Source organism: Prionailurus bengalensis, chromosome B3 (genome assembly GCF_016509475.1).
Source record: "Prionailurus bengalensis isolate Pbe53 chromosome B3, Fcat_Pben_1.1_paternal_pri, whole genome shotgun sequence".
NCBI lineage: Eukaryota > Metazoa > Chordata > Mammalia > Carnivora > Felidae > Prionailurus > Prionailurus bengalensis.
Window position 1 is genome coordinate 3,671,447 of NC_057355.1, and position 23,306 is coordinate 3,694,752.

Below are 23,306 nucleotides of genomic sequence, written 5' to 3' on the forward strand. Positions count from 1 at the left end.
GCCCCTCTGCCAAGAGGAAGCCCTCGCTAAATCTGCGCTGATTTATCGGGAAAAGGAACTTACATAGCTCATCTCAGACACTGAGGAGCCAGAGAAGAGAGGCAGGAGTGCGGCCCTTGAAATTACAAACCTCTACACAGTTCCAAAGAATTCTATACCCGCCAACCTCCCTGGACGCAGTTTTTATAAAATTTATGTTTTGAAATTGTTCCTGTCTGGATTTTCAGGTGGTTGGGTCTGTAGGGGAGTCCTAACGCCCAAGGGAGTCACAGCGACTCCCTGCAAATAATACGTTCCTAAAAAGGAAGGCAGTTTGGGAAATTTGCAGAATTCAAGGCTTGGGTGCCCTGCCCCCTGTTGGTTTCTGTCATTTACAACCCAGGAGAAACCCATCAAGGGATGCTGCTTCACAACCACGGAATTAAGAACCTTCTGTCGAGAAGCTGATGCAACAAGGGACCTTTTCATGTTGCTTTTCCTGCCTCATTTCTTCAGCATCTGAGCTACAATGTGAAATTACAATTTCAATTATACCTTTAGAGCAGGATGACAGATTTTTTTTCTAAAAGAGGAGACGCCTGAATGAGAAAACATACCAAACATTCAGTGGGTCTCTGAGGCGTCTCCTAAAATGTGTCTTTATTGAGCAGCGCCTTGCTGCCAAGACCAAGTCTCTATCCACATGATGTCACCATAGACCACGGGATTATCTGCTCTGTTTCTCATCAGCTAGGACTCCCTGAAACTACCTTCGGCCGCTGGCGGCTTGACTTTAAAAAACTGAAATTCATTATTTGGACACGGAAAACACTGTTTCTAAGTTATGTCAGCCATATGCCAAGCAAACATGGGTTGTTAGTCTATGACAGCGAATGAACAATAGACTATGTCGAGACATTTTCTAACTTTACCTGGATTTGGCTGAAGATACTCTGTGGCTTTCGAAAGAATTTCTGCAACAGCTTTATTGGTAACATCTATTTTCTTTAAAAAAAACAACAACAACACACACACAAACATAAAAATGTTGGTAAATGACAAACAACGAATTCACAGGAAAACAGAGGTAATATGCGTTAATTTAATATGTATAATACTATTAACAGATTTTAATCCAAATGAATTTCAACATTTTGGGGGAGAAGCAGTTATTTTTCTCAGTATGATTTTGGGACAGCTCTTCCTCCCCATGATGTTGGAGAACATTCATTTCATTTTCTTTTTAACATACAATGAGCGGTCATGTATTATTTACAAAACTCAGACGAGTTACTATGCTCCACTCGATTACTGGACATACCTGAAGGCCTCTCCAGCCAACACCAGGCATGTCTCAGCCCAACTTTCCTTATTTGCTGGGCGTACTTGAGTGTCTCTGCTTATAAGGACTCCCTAATAGCAATTCACATTAGAAACTACAGCAGTAAACCGACAACGAAAGAATCATTCTCCCTAACATTACCACTCACAATCGACACCCAAGTGTCCTGTGGGCAGATGTTAATATCAAAGGTTTTCTATGTTGAGACTGAATCTTTCCCCCCACAAAACCATTTCTGGACACTGGCTACTGGTTAGCCCAACACCGAATGTGCGAATATACAATAAAGTTAAACAGGCACGTTTCAATAGCTTCATTTCATACCATCACAGCCTGAAAGAAAATATAAAGGGGGGCGCCTGGGTGGCGCAGTCGGTTAAGCGTCCGACTTCAGCCAGGTCACGATCTCGTGGTCTGTGAGTTCGAGCCCCGCGTCAGGCTCTGGGCTGATGGCTCGGAGCCTGGAGCCTGTTTCCGATTCTGTGTCTCCCTCTCTCTCTGCCCCTCCCCCGTTCATGCTCTGTCTCTCTCTGTCCCAAAAAAAAAAAAAAAAAAGTTGAAAAAAAAAAAAGAAAATATAAAGGAAAAGGAGATCCCATTCATAAGAGCAACATAAAAATACACAACAATAAGGAATAAATATAAGGAGAAAATGTACAACATCTATCTGAAGAGCCATGTTCCTACACGGGAAAGTTTAAATGTGCAAAGATGTAAGTCCTCCCCCAAATCAACATGTAAAATTAATTCAAATCTTATGTTCCTTTTAATTTTTTCTTTTTTGGTTACAATTTGGCAAATTAATATCAAACTTAGGTTCACGCCTCATACTACAGACTGGATCACAAATACAGACCTAAAAACAGTCTACAAAGGCACTAAATTACACAGAAGAATATTCCGAAATACAGGGGTGGGAAGAATCTTCTAGGCACAACACAAAACCCAAAATTCTGACCCTGTAAAATTAAAGACTGAACAGTGAATAGATGTAATAACACCAAGTTTGACAAAAGTGGCAAAATGAAACAGAAAGGAAACTGTATGAAGGACCCATGCTTAGCATCCATGATACTCAAAACTCCCATTTAAGAAAAAAAACAGCAAATAAAACCCAATTGGAAAGGACAAGAATATAAACTGGCAAGAAAACAAACGGGGAAAAATACAAGTTCAAACAGTTGACAGACTATCCAGAAAGACTGTAAATCAAAAAGGAGATACTTCCCACTCCACAGATTGACAAAAAAAAAAATTTTTTTTATTAATCCGACCCAATATTAGGTGTCATACAGGTATGGAGAGATGGGCGCTTTCACACACACTGTGAGTGCAAAACGGATCAAGGGACAAGAACCTATTAATGGGCAGACCTCCAGGGACCTAGCGTCTGGAAACACACCAGCCAACTGCAATGACATAAAAGGATGTCAGGCCATTCTATGTCTATTAAAAACTGAAACCAACTTGAATTATAGGCGATAAGAGACTGGCTGGGTAAACTGTGAGACATCCAAATAAAGGAATTCTCTTGAATCACAAGATTAAAAAAAAAAAAAAAAGGGAAGCTCCATACATACTGGGAAGATGCCCACAGCACACTGTCAAGGAAAGAAAGCAAGTTGTAGAGTGATTTATAATACAAGACACTCATTTTTGTAATTCAAAAATCTATGATCTGGTCAGGGTCAGAAGCTTCCAACCAAGTGAGCTCAACCAGCCTGAAAATGGATTTGTTCCCATTAGCCGAGAGCCTAAATTCGGGGCCCCAGGAAGGTTTAAAAAGACAGCACGTAAATGATGAAGAAAGGAATCACACCTGTATTACTGATGCACACACACCAGCTGTGCGTACGTGCACCGGGCCTTGTAGCGAGTTTTGTAAGCTCTGAACTCTCTTCAGTGTGTTCGATTGTTTATGAAGATTTTTGAAATGTTTAAGAGAATATGATCACCCAAACGTTTGTATTATTACAGTCTCGAGAAATTTAAGTGCTCTGGAAAACGCTTTTCTAAATCTGATGTGACGTTGGGGCGAGTTCCATGCATTGCATTTGTGATTCTAATTTGCAATGTCTAAGGGAATTTGCCTAATTATGTAACTGGAGATAAATGTTTAAGGATTTAACCTGTTAAGCCTATGACTTAATGGAAACTAACACGAAGATTAACTGAAAATGATTTTTATGTTGAAGGTACTAAATTTATAAATAAGATTCGTAAGTCCAGCTTAAGCTTAAGAAAAACTAGGTTTTAGGTTGATAACTTTCCACAGTTATAGAAATTCGGCAGTAATTAAGTGTTCCTTTCCATGTATCCAACCCTCTTCGGACATGAAAAGGTACCAGGAAGCCAGGAGCCATCTCGGAAGGGTGACAGTGAGATCTGGGGCAGGGGTACTTTCTACTTCAGATCCTTTTCTCTTTGGGGGCAAAAAAAAAAAAAAAAAAAAAAAAAAAGCCAAGGAACAAATGGCCAAAAACTAACAGCCTGATGTGCCCATCCTGGAACAGCTTCTAGGACAGCCCAGCAATCAAAACTGCAAACGAACACTTGAGAAAATAAAGGACACCCACTAACCACTTTGACAAACACGGGCCATCAGGACGAACACTGGAAAAATAATCCATGTGGTTTAAAAAATGAATGAATGAATGAATGAGTGAATGAATGAATGAATGAATGAATAGAAACTTCCCTCCCAGAATAACTGAGAATGTCGGGGGGGGGGTCGTTCAAGCTGACAAAATGCCACGTGATGGCTTCTGCAAACCATCGTGACAGACAGGTGGGAGTACAGAGGTAAAAATTATTTTTGTGATGTCTACCTGGTGTGAAGGCATCTCTGTTGGCTGATTAAATCTGGAATTTCCTTCAAATGTCGGTGCCCCAAATCCTCTGCCACGGACTATCCCGGACCTCAGCCTCAGCTAGAGGGCTGCTAGCAATGCTGGTTTATTTTTAAATTTTTTAAAGAAGAATCCATAGCTGTCATTGTCTCCTTCTTACTCCTTATGTAATGTGTTTGTGCTCCTTAGTCACACTTGGTAGAGGTGGCTTTTTGAAAACAAAATAGTGCCTGGTTTTGTCGCTACTGTTTCCTATTTTATTGATCTCTACAATTCTGTCCTTCCACCTAGAGTGATTTCATTTGCTGTTATTTTCCTAGCTTCCTGGCTTAAATGATTTATTCATTTCCTTCAAACATATAGTTTCTATTAAATGTACGTAAGATGTAGCCATATACCGCAGGTTCTAACATACAGAATTTGGTCTCTGATGACCAAATAAATGAACTTTGATTTTACTTGTCATTTCCTCTTTCAACTAAGAATAATCACATGTTTTTCAATTTCCAAACATCCAGAATTGGGAAAGTATACCTTCCTTGTAATCCTGTGTGCTAGGATTTTTTACTGGGGAATTTTTTTAGTTTTTCTGGAGCCTAATGTATGATTGACTATTTTAATTGTTCTAAATGGACTTAAAAAGAATATAGATTCTCAACTTGAGGTCTGTATCTATTTATAAACAAAGTTATTAATCATATTTTGTACTAATCATCTATGAGCCAATCTACTATTGTCAACTTACTCTGTTATTTTATGAGAGGTGTGCAAAATCTTCTACTCTGGACTTTGTCAATTTTCCATGTATTTTGGACAACTTTTACCTTACGTATTTAGATGCCATGTTATATGGTGCGTAATGATTCATAACCATTACAATTTCCTGACAGACTGCATGACTGCATCTTTTTAATAACTTTTTTATAACCTTTTCTACTTAGTGTTTTTTGCATCAAATTTTACCTTGACATTACTATTCGTCCTCTACTTCTGTGTGCTTAGGATTTGTCAAGAAATATCTCCATTCCTTTGTCATTTCCATGTCATGTTTTAGGTGGATCTGATACCATCTAACTCATCTCTTCCAGAAAGTCCTTAAAACTTCTGGTCACATGTTAGATATTTCCCTGCTTTTCACTGCTGTAAGGAAATAAATAGATATTACGTTTATATTTCCTCTGTCATTCATTGGGGCTTTAGGAGGGAAAGGAAGTAAACAAGAGAGATCTCAGTCCATCAACTGAAACTGAAATTGCTAAAATGTGTTTATAAATTTAACATTTAAACTGAATCATTTTCTTAGTAATAAAGTTACCTATAATATCTTTACATACCGAGGGATTTTTAAAAGTCATTTCAGGTAGGCCAACGATGTTAAACTATTTCCACGTCTCTCAGTTTTTAGAAATTATGTTTTTCAAAAGCAAAACAAAACGTGCTTTTTCCTCTCAAGGTGCTAACACCTCTAGAAACTTAGCAGTGCTCATCCAGAAAGTAAGGAGCTTCCTGGAGGACGGTCTGGCCAGGGCCAGGTATCCGGAGGATAGGAACCTCCCAAGCCACAGCCTGGGCTTGGACTTCTTCCCCTGTTCCTGCTGATAGCTCTACAACCTTCAATCTCCTGTATCCTTGATGTTTCACTTGAAGGTAGATGTTCCGCTTTCTCTCTGCCCTCTCTCATCTGGGGAGTCTAGTTATTAAAACAAGGCTACGGTTAAAGGGCCCAAGACGAAGGGGAAGGAAACTGAGGAAGCTGAACCATCAGAGGTCCCAGTTCTACCTCCACCCGAGCTATTCCACACAGCTGACCAGGAAACAGGTTAAAGGACAGCCTTCTGTCTTCTACAGCCTTCCTTTGGAGACTGTTACAATCATTTCTGCGACAAGCTCATCATATTTCCTAGGTGCTTTCATATTTTTCATTAATTTTTAGGCATAATTATCCTCAAATCCATGTAAGGCAAGCAGGGCACACATTATCCACCTGTGTCACTGGTCAGAAAAGAGGAAAAAGCTTATCCAAGTTCACGCTGCCAGTTCTCAGAACCCAGATCAATGTTATTTGTTATACAGCTACTACAACACATGGGAACAGAGTCAGAATCTGGTACACCACATGGGTGTATCAATCTTTATGTATCTGAATGGTCTCGTCCCAGAAATATATTTTGATTTTCTAGGATAGATCATCAAAATCATCACAATTACTACGGTCTTTTCCTTGCAATAATGGTTTGCCAAAATTGACCGTCTTTTGAGCATTCCGACTTTTGTCCACTAGAGGGCACCAACTACCCATATCCCATCGCCACCTTAGCGGGTCTTTACATCCCTGGCTGCCGCTCTAATATCCTTTACAGTATCAGTACATCTCATATCACAGGGAAAATCAAGTTTGTAATACAGTTGACATTAACAGCGTGCTCTCTTACCCTCTCCATGTCAAGAAATTCGTCATCTAGTTTCGTTCCTTCAACGCCACTTATTTTTTCGCTAAATAGCTGCAGAAATAAACAAAGTAATTGCGTTGTATGATAATTTGTTACCACAATTTCTGACTCAAATTATTACCAGCAAAACCAACAACAACAACAACAAAAAACTTCCATTCAGCTCATTGCATTTTTTTTTTTTTACCAAGTCCTTTAAGAAAATCGTTGGAAGGAGTAACCCTATCAAAGGACATGGGAAGATACACATTTTTCACCTGCACAACAGGTATTAATTATGCAACTACTGTATGTAAAGCACATGGAAGGTGCTCCAGCAGAAACACAGATAAATAAGATCCTTATCATCCGGGAACCCAGAGCGCGGCAGAAGAGTTAATAAACACACACTCGATTACAATATAAGGGAGGAAAAATACGAGCAAAATAGTGCTGGATACAAATGATTGTCAACATACCAAGTAATAGACGTTTCAGTGGTTCAGAGACATGATTCTGAGAGCCTGCAGTGGAGGGGAGGTAGGGAGACACCCAGGACCCACCCAGGACCTGTTTCCTACAAGGCTTGGTATTTGAGCTTCCCATTTAAGGACAAGGGACATTTCCACAGGCAACACCGAAGGAGCCTTGCTTACAGCATGAGACATCTTAGAAAACCCCCCCGAGACAGCAACGTGTAGGATGGGGTTTTGCCACCTTGCCTCTCTGATATTTAGACTAGATAATCCTTTGTTGTGGGAGGCGGTCCTGTGCCCTGTAGGATGTTGAACATCATCCCTGGCCTCCACCCACTAAACATCAGTAGCGCACAGGCACCCACACGCTGACAACCGCAAAAGGTCTCTGGACGCTTAGGAGTCACTGCGCAGGGCAAACGCGTCCTTCGCCTTAACTATAATGAATAGCGATCGAGGGAGAATGGGGGGAAATAAAAGCTGAAAGGGAGAGAGGCCAGATCACACAAATTCTCAAATGCCAAGCTAACAGGTCTGGCTGAGAAGCCCCTGAAGATCCCTTATCAAACACGGTGTAGAGAAACCTTCAGCAAAGCAGCTCTGGCTGCAGAGTGGGTTGCATCAGAGAACACAGAAGAGGACTGGAAGGGGAAAGTACATCGTCTTCTTTAGAAAATCGCATCAACATAATTTGTTTACATGTTTAAAGTATTTATGTGTGGGACGCCTGGGTGGCTCGGTCGGTTAAGCGTCCGACTTCGGCTCAGGTCATGATCTCACGGTTCGTGGGTTCGAGCCCCGCGTCGGGCTCTGTGCGGACAGCTCGGAGCCTGGAGCCTGCTTCCGATTCTGTGTGTCCCTCCCTCTCTCTCTCTCTGCCCTCCCCCACTCACGCTCTCTCAAAAATAAAATAAACATTAAAAAATAAATAAATAAATAAATAAAATACTTATATGAACATAAAAACCAGTGGTAAGGGGGGGGGCGGTTAGCATCAGTTAATAAAAAAAAAAATTGCAGGTTCTTTTAAATGTAAGTGACTTTCTGCTACTATTTCCACAACTATCGCAAACACAGAATTACTAGTCAATAGGAGGAATCCAGGTGTAGAGAATCTAACTTGAATGTGAGGTGAGAGAATTGAGAGGAGACGGGGAGATGACTAGAGTGGCCACGATTCTTTATCTCTTTGTCGCTAGATCTCTGTAGTTCCTCCTGGCCAGAGCTGGAGTCTGTCTACCCTCGGGCGATTCGGGGCCGGACTTGATGCTTGTTTTGAACCACAGACGGAAGCCCAGGCCTTAGCAGACTCTGCATGCTTTCAGTCATTCTCTTGAAACCCTGCTGCCCCCAAGTGAATTCAGGCCTGGGCTGATTTGCTGGGTGGTGAGAGATACGTGGCCCAAACACCTCCTTCAGGACAACCAGTCACTCTCCAGGACCAGAGGACCTGCAAGGGACTGCAGGCACATGAGAAAGCCCCCGGCCTAATCCGCTCACCCGTGGAAACATGAGTCGAATCAATGGTGGTGGTCTGACGCTAAACACTGGAATGCTTTGTTACTCGACAGAAGCTGGCTGATACACTAGACAATAGTTCTGGTTTTTCAGGCTCTGTCTAGAAGTCAGAGAGGACTGTCCTAAGGCCTCGGTACAAGGTATAAGCTTCAACAGGAACAACTGGTAATCCCACCGCTATACACAAAGGTCTTTACACGGAAGTATCCATCAGTTAGGTCCCCCAAATATCTTTTTGTTCAATAGTGAACTCATTTTGGGGCGCCTGGGTGGCTCAGTCGGTTGAGCGTCCGACTTCGGCTCAGGTCATGATCTCACGGTTCGTGAGCTCCAGCCCCACATCGGGCTCTGTGCCGACAGCTCGGAGCCTGGGGCCCGCTTCGGATTCTGTGTCTCCCTCTCTCTCTGCCCCTCCCCTGCTCGCACGCTCTCTCTCAAAAATAAATAAACATTAAAAAATAGTGAAATCATTTCTTTTTTTAATTTTTTTAATGTTTATTTTTTGAGAGAGAAGAGAGAGACTGAGTGTGAGTAGGGGAGGGGCAGAGAGAGAGGGAGACACAGATCTCCGAGCCGTCAGCACAGAGCCCTACACGGGGCTCGAACTCAAACTCACAAACCGGAGATCACAACCTGAGCCAAAATAGGATGTGAAATAATTTAAAATATTAGTTCTTAATTTTGGAGGTGATATTCTGAGAATCTAATGAAAATTATACAACCACACCCCGGGGGGGGGCGGCGGGGGGGGGGGGGACACTCATTTTGTTGCATGGTAAATTGCAAAAATGGCCACAATGCCTTGCCGCTCCTCCCACTAGGACACGCAGTCTATTTTTCTCCCCAGGGACTAGCTTTGATCAATAGAACAGAATGCAAGCAACACTGTGAGAGTACTGAGTTCAGGTCTTATAAATACTTTATAGCTACAAAGTATCTGTGTAGACACTTTACCCTCTGAGGTCCACTGGTAACCATCCCCACATGAATTAGCCTGAGCTACCACGTTGGAGGATGAATGCCCACTCTGAGCAGAGATGACCCTCCAAGGTGACTCATCTCAGAGCACCAGGCCTTGAGCTCACCCGGCAGCTCACCACCAACAGATGAGTAAGCAGCTGGGCTCAGTGAGCCCTGCAGCCCAGTGAGCCCCGCCCAAAGTACCAACCCACAAAATTGTGAATCAATGGTTTTTCATTGTAAGTCGCTATGGTTTAAGGCGGTTTGTTACATAGCAAAAAATTGACTGATTCAGTTGCCTGTAATTTCTAACGGCTACTGAAACCCTCTGCAGAAGCCCACGTGTAAGATCCCTGTTTTAAAATACCCCTTTGGAAGTGGCGCCTAGGTGTCTCAGTCGGTTAAGCATCCAGCTTCAGCTCAGGTTGATCTCGCGGTTCATGAGTTCGAGCCCTGTGTTGGGTTCTGTGCTGATGGTGCAGAGCCTGGAGCCTGCTTCGGATTCTGTCTCCCTCTCTCTCTGCCCCTCCCCCGCTCATATGGTGTGTGTGTCTGTCTGTCTTTCTCTCTCAAAAATAAGTAAACAGTGGGGCGCCTGGGTGGTTCAGTCAGTTAAGTGTCCGACTTCAGCTCAAGTCACGATCTCACAGTCTGTGAGTTCGAGCCCCGTGTCGGGCTCTGTGCTGACAGCTCAGAGCCTGGAGCCTGCTTCCCATTCTGTGTCTCCCTCTCTCTCTGCCCCTCCCCAGCTCATGCTATGTCTCTGTCTCAAAAATAAATAAACATTAAAAAATTTTTTTTTCAAATAAGTAAATAATTTTAAAAATTTTTTAAAGAGAAAAAACATCCTCCCCAATAAAAATTAATCCCAGAAATCTAAATTCCAAGGCACATGACTAAATGCAAGACCAAGTAAGAAAGCCAACAAAATCACAGATTGCAACATGAATTCACTTCTGGTGAAAATAACCTTCTGAAACAATAGGACAGAAACTTTATATGTATGCTTAGGATATTATCAATATGATAAATGAAGGAATAACCTCTATGAATAAAAGGCAAATAATTACACAAAATGGAAATTTTTTAATTGCTATTAAAATTTAGAAACCTTGGAAATAAAACACACACAAAAATGAAAATGAAAAATCCAATAATTGGAATCAACTCCAGACTGGGCACAATTGGAGAAAGAACCAGTAAACTAGAAAATATTACTAAGGAATATACTGAAAGAACAAAAATATTTAAAGGAAAAAAAGAGGGTTTTTTTTTTAGTATGAAATATCAGTTAAACAGTTTAGAGGATGAGCTATAACTGATAGGCACTCTAGAAAAAAGGATAGAATATAGGGGACTCAGTATTTTAAGAGTTAATAGCTCTGTTTTTTGGGGTTTTTTTTTGGGGGGGTTCTTGTATACAACTGAGGGAAGGTATGAGCCCACAGTTTGGAAGTACATTCAAGTGCTAAGCAAGGTATTAATTCACATGTTGAGATTTCAAGAATAAAAAATTCTAAAACTCCCACAGGAGAATAAAACCACAAGAAAATTAACAGCAGATTTCTCTTCAGCAACAGCAGATACCAGAGATCAGTTTCAAAGGTGTTTAGAAATGTGAAAAATCCAGAATTTTGAGTCTCCCTCAACTGTTACTTAAAACAAATATATAAAAACAAATATATGAGTTTATAAAAGGGTGAAATTACAACCTTAAGTAATAACAAGATGGGAAGGAGGGTGTTGAGTGGATAGTCTGAGCACTAGAGTGTTTCTCCCGTGTTCAGGCGAAGGTGGGAAATGGACAAACTTGCACGTTGCTGAAATAATAGAGGATTGTCTGGGTTACATAATTAATGCTGACGACTAAAAGTATAAAACAATAATGCACGTATAGGTTATGTATGCTAGGCATGTTACAACACAGCACGCACACTAGCACACTGGTGGAAAATCGAGTTTTTCCAATCCAGGCAAACAAAATAAAACAAAACAAGAAAAAAAAAAAAAGGTTGGCAAAGCGGGGGTGGGGGGAGAAGAACGAAAGGGATGAAAAATGGAAACCACAATATAAGACGGTAATAAGTCCACATACATCAGTAATTATTATCTACGTAAATGATGAAATTGAAAATGTTAAAGGATGAATTGACAGCGTGGATTTTTTTTTTAACTTTCTTTTTCTTTTTCTTTTTTTTAGTAATCTCTACAGCCAATGTGGTGCTCAAACTCACAACCCCAAGATCAAGGGTCACATGCTTTTCTGACTGAGCCAGCCGGGCACCCCCAGAGTAGATTTTTTAAATCCAACTACATGTAGCTTCTAAGAGAGACGCCTAAAATAAAACTGGAAATAAGGAGATAAATTACACCTACTAGGGAAATACTGATTTTAAAAAAAAGCTGATAACAATAGCATCAGACAAAAAGACTTTAAGGCAAAACATCAGTAGGGATAGAGAATTGATCTAATAATAGAAGGGCCATTCCACCAAAATTCTGTTATAATAATGATGCACCCAACAGCACAGCTTCAAAAAACTAGTAATACAGAAACTGAGAGAAAACAGTGAAGTCCACAATCATAGATTTCACCACCACTCTACCAGAAAACTGACAGATCGGGGGTGCCCGGGTGGCTCAGTACGTTGAGCGTCCGACTTCGGCTCAGGTCATGATCTCACAGTTCATGGGTTCAAGCCCCACATCAGGCTTTGTGCTGACAGCTCAGAGCCTGGAACTCACTTCGGATTCTGTGTCTCCCTCTCTCTCTCTGCCCCTCCCCTGCTTGTGCTCTCTCTCTGTGTCTGTCTCAAATATAAACATTAAAAAAAAAAAAAAAAAAAAAAGGAAGCCCTAGAAGAAATTTCAAAAGCTATTTAATTTAACAATGAAAATCGTATCCATCAAAACCTGTGTGGGAAGACAGCAAAGTCAGTACTTAGAAATCAGCATATCACTTTAAATTCATTAAAACAAAAAAACCACTTCAGCTTAGCATCTCAAACTGACACGATGCCATTCAATCCAATTCCACAGATATCTGAAAGTCCACTGACTACATCCATGCGGTAGAGATACGAAGATCACTCTCCAGGCCAGAGCTCACGGGCCACTGAGAAGCAGAAGCCGATGGCCAGAACACAACGAGGGAAGTACCCTCCTTTAACACGGATGCGGAATTTGCTATTAGAACTCAGACAGAGGAGGCAAGTCATATGGACGAGAAGGTGCCAAGAACAGAGCCTAGAAGGATATATGGTGTGCGCCCCAGGAGACCAGAGAAGGAGTGGCATTTCTGGCAGAGAGAACAGCATAAGCTCAGACACAAGACATGAGGGCATTCGGGAAACAGCAATCGACAACGGTAACTGATACGAAAGACTGACCCCAGGAGAACACGAACGCACAATCACGCAGGCCGTGGAGACGCTCAAGCAGGTGGGTGGTACAAACAGGTCCGCCTTTCATCCGGGAAGATCACGCCAGTGGCCCACAGGAGAAGGGCACTGCAGAGCCACCAGAGGGCGGACGGGGAGATTCCATGTGGGGATCACCAGGGATGCCCACACGAAGGGGCGGACTAGGCAGACTAGGGAAGAGTGTCAAAATTCGACTCTGAAACTCTCCCAACTACCTTCTTCAACTTCAAACACCAACGGCCCTCACCTACTCAGCGTCCCCATCGCAAACGTCGCGTCTGACCCGGGCTCGCCAGACAGAAGCTGCAAATTTAAAATACGGTCGTGTGGCCAGGTCGGTGTGGCCCGTGTAGTCTTGCCCCAGTGAAAAAGATCATGCCGGAAACGAGGCCTGTCTCACGGTGCCTCCGTGCCACAGAGAGAACCCTCACTGGCCCTCTACTTCCGGGCAGCCTCCAATTTCATCGATGATCGGAAAACAAAAGGCGTTTTCAGAGACCGCAACAGCACTGATGTAAAAGAAGCGTATTTGGGAAGCACAAAGCTTTTGCATTTGGTTTTCCAGCTAGATGCGCTGGGGTTTCAGTGGTGAATGTCAACACAGCCTTGGCCGCCTTCTTCTTGGCTTCTCCATCTTCTTCCCTTTAATGAAGCAGGAAATTAAACAGCAAGAAAGCCAGAACCTAGGAGAAAATGTAAAAAAGCAAATCTATACCCCAGGATAAATTAGAAACTTCTCCAGGACAGTACTTTCTAGTTTGTGGGCCACAAAACACTGGCTGCGCACAGCAAAAGAAGAACTCCTTGGTCATGTTAGTTTGGAAATGCTGGGATAAACAGAACTGGCAGATTTCTGTACCAAAACATTTTTCACAGGCTTTAAAATGAAAATGGCGGGGAAGGAAAAAAAAAAAAAAAAAGAGGTTAGAGTGGGAGAGAGCCAAAGCATAAGAGACTGTTAAAAACTGAGAACAAACTGAGGGTTGATGGGGGGTGGGAGGGAGGGGAGGGTGGGTGATGGGTATTGAGGAGGGCACCTTTTGGGATGAGCACTGGGTGTTGTATGGAAACCAATTTGTCAATAAATTTCATATATAAATAAATAAATAAATAAATAAATAAATAAATAAATAAAATACTAACACTTGTAAAAAAAATAAAAAATAAATAAATAAATAAAAATAAAATAAAATGAAATGAAAATGGCATCATGGATTTCCATGGAGGGGAGGGGCATATAAGAGGTAGCATTCTCCACCTTCGTTTGGTCACGGGAGATGTCTCTTACAAGGAAAAATCTCAGAGAAGATTTCTGAGAAATCTACTTTGAGAAGCCCTGCACCAAAATGTCACCCTGTCCTCTAGCTCCCTTTATTTTTTCTTTCAAACAATTAGCAGTCATGCTCTGAATTTATCAGCTTGGAAAATACGGCATTACTCAATGACAAACTGTTATTTGTAAGTTACTATCAGGGCAAGATGACAAAAGGGTATACGCGAGCTCTCTGTACTGGTTTTGTAACTTTTCTGAGTCTAAATTATTTCAAAATTAATTCTTTTTTTTAATCTATGAAGGTTTCAGAGAGCAAACAAGGCAGTCAGGATCTGATGAAGAAAAATGCACTGGGAAGAGTCAGACACTTACAGCTTTTTCCTTCTGGAAAAATTTCTGCCTTACAACACAGAACATACAAGCTGAGCAGAAAGCACCAGCCTAGAACTTGCAGAAGTCTCCCTAGGCTGGGGAGAGGAAAACTGGAGTGCACTGTAACCAAGGAAACCAAGACATTAAGAGGCCAAAATCCCAGGACCATAAAGAAGTGAACACGACAGTTTACATGCAACTTCCTTTAGAGGTTTCTGACAATTCCTAGGCTGCACATATGCGAGGCAGGATGCTAAGATACCAGTGTGAGGAGGCTGCTAGAAGGCTAAACATCTAAGCAGAGATTTCTGCAGAATCACAGTGATCAAGAGACAAAACTGGAGTTCAGGACTGCCTTTCCCCTTGTTATCTGTCAGAATAAAACTAAATCCTCCCTGGGGGGAGACATCACCTAAATTGCTGCCAAGTCTTTGCACGCAGGTATCTGCCATTAAAATAATAATTTAAGAAACCCATCTGGTATACCAGGTGACTCAACAACAACAACAAAATCTGAAACTAAATTTTCTTTATGTTTTTTTTGATGTAACCTCTGTGCCCAACATGGGGCTTGAGCCCACAACCCCAAGATCAAGCATCACATGCTCTACCAACTGAGCCAGCCAGATGACCCTTAAACTAAGTTTAAAAATAGATGACAATGTAAAATACCACTGCAAAACATTTCAAGAGAACAAATGAAAACTGTAGTTGAAGAATTCAATAACTGAAGTTCAGAGTTCCACAGCAAACTTTAATAACAATTAGATGCTGACAAAGAGAGCACGTGGGCACTGGAAGATAAACCACTGGAAAGTATCTAAATTGAAACATAAAGAGAAAGACGATTAAAAACACCAAAAAAAATATTATAAACATAGAACACACAGTGGAAACACCTAACCTATGTGTATTTTTGATTTCCAGAATGAGAGGACAGAATAATTGAGAAGAGGCAATATTTGAAGAGAAGATGGCCAAGAATTACTCAATATATGTTGTCAAAAGACATCCAGCTCCAAATTAAAGCTCTTCTATGACTCTCAGGCAGGATAAATATGAAGAAAAACATACCCCGAACAAGTCTTTTACCAAAGACCAAAGACAGGAAAACTTAAAGAAAAAAAAATTCGCCAAAAAAGCAACAAAAAGATTGTGCGCTGACAATGGTCACACAGCACGGCCACAAGACAATGAAATCACATCTTTTCATGTTGACGGAAATCATCTGCCAACTTAAAATGCCATTCTCGGTGAATATACCCTTCATAAATGAAGGCAAAATTTTAAAAACATTCAGACAAGAGGGTGCCTGGGTGGCTCAGTCAGTTGGGCGTCCGACTATGCCTCAGATCACGATCTTGTGGTTTGTGAGTTCGAGCCCCGCATCGGGCTGTGTGCCGACATCTCGAAGCCTGGAGCCTGCTTCGGATTCTGTGTCTCCCTCTCTCTCTGCCCCTCTCTGCTCACACTCTGTCTCTGTCTTTCTCTCTCAAAAATAAACATTTAAAAAAACCTTAACAAAATAATAATAAATAAAAATATTCAGATAAAAGTGAGACAATTTCTCATTGTCAGACCCAGACACACACCAAAAGAAGCACTCAAGGGAGTTCTTCAAATAAAAGAAAAATATCCCTGATAGAAACAAGGAAATAAGGCAAGAAATGAAGAGAACCAGAAAGATGAATCTATATGAATACTGAAAACTTAAAAAAATTATCTTATGAGGTTTTAAATATATCTAAAATTTTAAAACATGAAAACAATGACACAAAAGCCACCACTAAAGAGGTAGAGATAAATTGTTACTGGGTCTTTTATTGCTTGGAAGTTTTAAGGTACTAATTTAAGAAAGACTCCACCACATAAAAAATACATGTTGTAATCTCTAGGGTTGCTTTTAAATAATCATAAATATATAACAGGCAAGACACTAGAGAATAAAATGGAATAATAAAAATGATTAATTCAAAAGAAAGTTTAAAAAAGGAGAAATGAAGACACAAGAATAAACGGGACAAATAAAAAAATAGATTTAATGCAAAAATGTCAGTAATTACTTTAAATGTATATGGACTAAATATTTCAAGTAAAAAATAAAAAGCATCAGCCAAGATCATAAAATACTAAACTATACTATTTTCTGCCAATAAGAGATGCACATTAAATATAATGACACAATAAGAAAATAAAGAGATGGACTGTATCAAACACTAACATCTACAACAAAAAAACTGAGAAACTCTTACTAACATATAAAATATACTTTTAGACAAAAAACATTATTACTAGAATAAAGAAGGACATTAAAACATGATAAAAAGTAGGGGTGCCTGGGTGGCTCAGTCGGTTAAACGTCCAACTTCGGCTCAGGTCATGATCTCGCGGTCCGTGAGTTCGAGCCCCGCGTCGGGCTCTGTGCTGACAGCTCGGAGCCTGGAGCCTGCTTTGGATTCTGTGTCTCCCTCTCTCTCTGCCCCTCCCCTACTTGTGCTCTGTCTCTTTCTCTCAAAAATAAATAATAAATATTAAAAAAATTTTTTAAATGATACGAGGTCAATCCAAAATTAAGAAATAAGAATCCTAAATCTGTATGCATTTAATCACATAGCTTCAATGTATAAAGGAAAACCTTACAAAACTAAAACTATAAATAAATGATTCCAAATATTTTAATTTTTCTATACATCTCTCTGCAACCCATAAAACACAAAAAAAAACCACCAGTTAGATTGACTCGACTTGAACAATTTAATTTACATATGGAGAATACTACAGCAAACAGGGCAGAATAAAGGTGGTTTTCTTTTCTTTTTTTCTTCAAGTTTATTTATTTATCTTGAGAGGGGAGGAGGGTGGTTGACACAAGGCTCGAACCCATGAACTGTGAGACCATGACCCGAGCTGAAATCAAGAGTCAGATGCCCACCAGATTGAGCCACCCAGGTGCCCCGATGACGATGGTTTTCAAAAGTAGACACGGCACATTTGCCAAAAGAGACCATACGCTGAGTCATGAAGCACATCTCCAACAATGTCAAAGACGAAAATCATTCGGAGTATGATCTCTGGCCACAGTGAAATTAACACAGAAATCAATACCTGAAAAACTTCCCAAATTATTTGAAAATTAAACATGTCAAAATTAACTGAATCAAATATGAAGTCACCTTGAAGGTTAGAAAATATTTATAAGTGAGTAATACCAAATATAGAGATGTATTTAAGACTGTGGGATGTAGCTAAAGCTGTTTCTATTTTTTTCTTAAATGTTTATTTATTTTTGAGAATGAGAACATCCATGCGTGTGCATGAAGTTGGGTGGGGGGGCAGAGAGACAGAGAGAGAGAATCTTAAGCAGGCTCCACACTGTCAGCACAGAGTCCAACTCGGAGCTCAAACTCATGAACTATGAGATCATGACCTGAGCCAAAATCAAGAGCCAGACACTTACCCAACTGAGCCACCCAGATGCCCCTCTAGAGCTATTTCTTTTTTTTTTCTTTTTTTTTTTAAACGTTTATTTATTTTTGGGACAGAGAGAGACAGAGCATGAACGGGGGAGGGGCAGAGAGAGAGGGAGACACAGAATCGGAAACAGGCTCCAGGCTCCGAGCCATCAGCCCAGAGCCCGACGCGGGGCTCGAACTCACGGACCACGAGATCGTGACCTGGCTGAAGTCGGACGCTTAACCGACTGTGCCACCCAGGCGCCCCTAGAGCTATTTCTTAAGAGGGGATCTTATAGCTCTAAAGCACCAGTTCTCAAACTCTTTCATTTCAGGATCCCATGATATTCTTAAAAATAATTTAAGACCCCTACCTTACACCATATATCAAAAACAATTCCTTGTTGACCTTAAATGCAAAAGGTAAGACTTGAAAGATTCTGTAAGATAACATTACCTTGGGACAGGAGACAGCTTGACCAATTCCCAAACGCTAACTATAAAGAAAAACCTGATATATCAGACTCCGTTCAAGACTGAGAGAGTGAAAAATCAAATCACTGAGTAGAAAAAGATATTTTCCATAAATCTACCTGACGAAGAATCACATTCAGATATTAAAAAGAACTCCTATGGGTCCCTAAGAGGAAGGCAGCATACTCCTGTTTTTTAGCATGGGCAAAAAAAAAAAGCCTTGTGGAAGCAACTTCACAAAGGCGGGGGGGGGGGGGGGGGGGTATCCAAACAGGCGACAGGCCTACGAAAACATTTTCGTCTCACGATCATCCATGAAAATGCAAGTTAAACCACAAGAAGATGACACTTCATCGTTACCGGAGTAACTAAAATTATTTTAAAACAACAATAATACAAGTTTTTCCAAGGGTTAACGGGGCAACCGGAAGGAACACTCCTACGCCATTGGAGGGAGTTTACATCGGTATTGCGACTTGGGAAAACGGTCTACTATAGTCTACTATAACTGAATATATAAAAAGCCACACTCTTATGACTCAGTAATTCCATTCCTAGGTAAAGGCCCGAAAGAAACACCTTATAAGTAACCAAAATTCAGATACAAGCAATATTACTCACAATAACCCCAAACCACCGAAATGACGGTAGAGTGAATAGATGACAGCTACTTCTAGAAATGCAATACGGTATCGCAATTAAAAAGGAGGAAGTACTCCTTCCGCGTGCGACACATAGGTAGATTTCAGACGGAACACGGAACACTCTCGTGGAACACTCTCGTGCCGTGTGATTCTGATTATGAAACGTTCAGAAGTAAAAGGGAACCTCCTGTATCATGCCATTCATATAAAATTTAAACACAGAAAAGGCTGATTCGTGGTGATAAAAGTGTAGCAGTCACCTTTAAGTTATGATAAAAGAGGGCTCCCTGGGGTGCTAGTAATATTCTGTGTCTAGAACTGGTTACTTGAATGTGCTCACTTTGTCACAACAGAGCAAGTGGCACCCACAGGACCTGTCACTTCCCTGCATGTGTTTTTATTTCAGTAGAAAATGTTGAAGCACACCCTCCCGTGAACCCTGCATTCGGTGTTCTCAATGCGTGCACCCGTCACACTTCCCATGATTTATTTGTCTCTAAGGAAGCTTAACAAACAACGCTGGCCTGTTTGTGCTCTTGCATCTGACCAGTAGAAATAACATTCACATCTGACTATCCGCATCTGGAAGTCTCTGCTCAGTCAAATCATGACTTAACCATACAGAACCTAATAATCTATATTCAAAAGAACAAAAAAAGCCCCAGGGGCTATTATATGGTGACTGTGTCCTCTGTACCCTAAATGCTGCTACTTCAGATTTAATTATTAGGGCAGCATAATAAAGAAATTCATTCATCTTGCCAAGGGGAAGGAGGCAGAGAAAATACATACAGGAAGGAACTATCAGACATGGAATCAAGATCGTGAACTGAATACATACATCTTCCACTCCACTGTACCAAATACTTTTTTTTTTAATTTTTTTTTTAACGTTTATTCCTTTTTGAGAGACAGAGACAGAGCATGAATAGGGGAGGGGCAGAGAGAGAGGGAGACACAGAATCTGAAGCAGGCTCCAGGCTGAGCTGTCAGCAGAGCCTGACACGGGGCTCGAACTCACGAACCGCGAGATCATGACCTAATCCAAAGTCGGACGCTTAACTGACTGAGCCACCCAGGCGCCCCTGTACCAAATACCTTTAAATGAACTTGTAAACATACAGAAAGAGAGAGAGGCATCTGACACATACATAACAGGGCTGAGAAACAAAAACGGTACCAGCAGTAGGTCATAAATGGTGACAAATGCCCAGAAGACAGACAGCAGATGGGACCAGAGAGCTTAGGAAGCAACAGGGCAATACCTACGCCATAGAAACCTGCTCCCAAGCCCAAAGCCCATGCAGTCGTCTCCCCTTCTCTGAAGGGGTACATTCCAAGACCCCCAGTGGATGCCTGAAACCACAGACAGTACCAAAACCTATATATGTTACTCTTTTTCCTATACGTATATACCTACAGTAAAATGTAATTCATAAGCTAGGCACAGTAAGAGATTGACAACAACTAATAATAAGACAGAACAGGTACACTAAGCTGTAATGAAAGTTATGTGAATGTGGTTTCTCTCTCTGTCTCAAAGTATCTCACTGTTCTGTACTCACCCTTCTTGTGATGACGTGAGAGGATACAATGCCTACACGATGAGATCAAGGGAGGTGAATGACGTAGGCACTTGACGCAGCATCAGGCTACTAGTGACCCGCTCACAATATGTCAGAAGGAGGATCACCAGCTTGAGGACCATGGCTGACCACGGATAAATGAAACAGCGGGTAACTGAAATTACGGAGGGCGAACCACGGGTAACTGAAACCACAGGAAGTAAAACAACAGATGGGGGCAGGGAGGGGGACTACTGTACAGAGAAATTCCAACTCTAAATAACGTAAACATGAAAAGAAGAGAGTGAGCCCCTGGGAGATCAGCAAGAGACACGATAAAAGAACTGCATAGAAAGCATTAAGGATCGATGGAGCCCCTCCAGCCCCATCTCTGTGCCCACCTCTATACGCGAGGGCAGGATCTGAAGTTACACCATCTTGGCTCAAATTGCTAACTAGAGAGGTAACTCCAGGCAAATTAGGGAAGCTCTCCGTGTCTCCAGTTCCTTATCTGCAAGACACGGATAAAATACTAATAGTAACTATCTCATAAAGGTTAATGTATGGGAAGCATCTGACATTGTTAAGTCTTCTTAAACATGAACCATTAATATTACCACTGAGAAACAGGCAGCTAGGGTGTTTGTCCTGAACCTGGAACCTAAAGAGAGTGGACTGCTCTAATTGTTGGGCCCCAAAGTGGGTATAAAGACCTGAGAGATGCAAGAGATCCTTCCAAACATCCCAACAGATACCAGGGGAAACATAGAGAGGCAGTACTGCCCAAGAATAGAAGAACTCCATTTCCAGGGTAAAACCCTTTTCTCCAGCCTTCTTGTCTGCTGTCCTGTGGCCCTCACTCTAGCATGAAGCCCACTGGTGCCACACCCACCCAACACTCAGTCCTTCCACTGTCTGCCAATATACAAATAGACAAAACTTAAGCCAACTACCTAAGTGTTGGACAGCGTCCCTCATTCTTATCAACCAATGGCCAGGAATCATGGAAATTTAAGGAAAACTAGGAGCATGAGGGGAAGTGTCAAAGAGGAAAGTTTATGACCCAAAGGAAGCAGAGATGATCAAGGTGCAGAGGGGAACTTGTAAAACTTCTCATTAACACCCACAGAGATATTTGAGAAGTTGCTGTATACATAAAACAAGAAAAGGCTCCAATGAAAAAAAGAGCTATTAAAATGGGGTAAAAAAAAAAAAACCTAAAAAAAAAAAAGGGTGAGCACAGAACAGACAAAGCTGAAATATGAATTGCTTATTGGGAAGACAGAGTTAAGGAAATGTGTCCCAGAATCTACAGCAAAACCCAACAAGAGACAGGAAGGAGAAAGGAGTTTCGCTCGACCCCTCTTAGCTGTGTGCCCAGGACCACCCCCCTTCTGGGCATCCCAGCCATTCTATCAGGAAGGTCTGCTGTCCTCGGGCCAGGCTTGACTTTGGGCTCCCTACAGAAGCTGATCCTACATTGTGGACCCACCATGGGGAAAGGGGTTCTGACTGGAGTAAATGGCCCTAGTAAGTTCAGAGGCTGACCCTGTCAGCTCCACACCTAGAAACTGGAGGCTATCACTAAGAGCAGAGTGTACTAGAATCTCTTCTACTCATTTTCTGCACACCCTCGCTTTTTCTCAGAAGAGACAGCTATGATTTGGCCAACGAGAAAGTCTGCATTCTGTTGGGCAGAATTTCCTCCAAGCTGAAGACATATAAATGGAGGACTTCTCTATTTCCAGCACTGATGCCGGTTTGCATCCATTTTTATATTTCTTTGGCCATTTTCAATTAGGACTGATGGATGAGATTGACATTTTTTTCCCCATAAATGTCATTATGTTTCTTTAAAAGTTTGCTCACATGTACCCAATCCAATGATCATTAGCTATAGGGCTCTATGAGTCTGACCTTTTCAAAAGTTGGATTCTAGCCTGTATTCTGTGTTTGATCCCTTTCAGAGCAAAACGTGATCTTGCAGGATTTCCTTTGTAAAAGACCCTGCACGGTTAAGGCAGAGTCTTTCAGGAATGTAATTAATCAAGAAGGCTGCTCTCTTTCTGGGGCCCTGTGCATGGGGTCCAGACCACAGACAGGCCCACTTTGGAGCCCAGAGTTCCACTGGGACTTCGGGAGGAAGTTACTCTTTTCCTTTTTTCCTTTCTTTTGATTGGTTCTGTTACGAATGCTTTGCATTGACCTAGGTAGGCGAAGACCTCATGAGGACAGGATCAAATAGCTCTTGAGGGGAGTTACAAAAGATCAGATGAGATAATACGTTTTGAACCACATGAAACAGTCTGGCCGGGAAAAAAAGGTATTTCATTCTTATCAAGCCACCTGGGTCATCCTAGGAAAATTTCACCACCTTCAAAAGGAGGTAGGAAGTTGATGCTGAGAATGTTTTATTCCTAACGCTCACCAATAAATGTCGGTCTAAAGAGAGTTCTGGCACAAATGATACAGCTGTGTGTTTCTTTTAATAAGTAGGAACCCCTTGTTTTGAATTTTAAAATTGCATAACTAGGCCCTGACCTATGATAGC

General features: G+C 41.4%; 1 protein-coding gene across 6 annotated transcripts in view; it reads right to left on the reverse strand.

Moving 5' to 3' along the window:
• The window catches only part of SH3GL3 (SH3 domain containing GRB2 like 3, endophilin A3), a 137,308-nt gene that overhangs the window by 44,902 nt on the left and 69,100 nt on the right, over window positions 1-23,306 (reverse strand). For 2 of the 6 annotated variants that reach the window (XM_043554625.1, XM_043554626.1), the window contains exons 2-3: window positions 6,603-6,671; window positions 912-984 (exon numbers count right to left, since the gene is read on the reverse strand). The exons of 1 other annotated variant lie outside the window; for it this stretch is intronic. In XM_043554625.1, the coding sequence (XP_043410560.1) occupies window positions 912-984; window positions 6,603-6,671 (142 nt within the window). Of the gene's footprint in view, window positions 1-911; window positions 985-6,602; window positions 6,672-23,306 lie in introns of those variants that run through there. 3 more of the 6 variants (XM_043554629.1, XM_043554627.1, XM_043554628.1) reach the window with 2 other exon arrangements.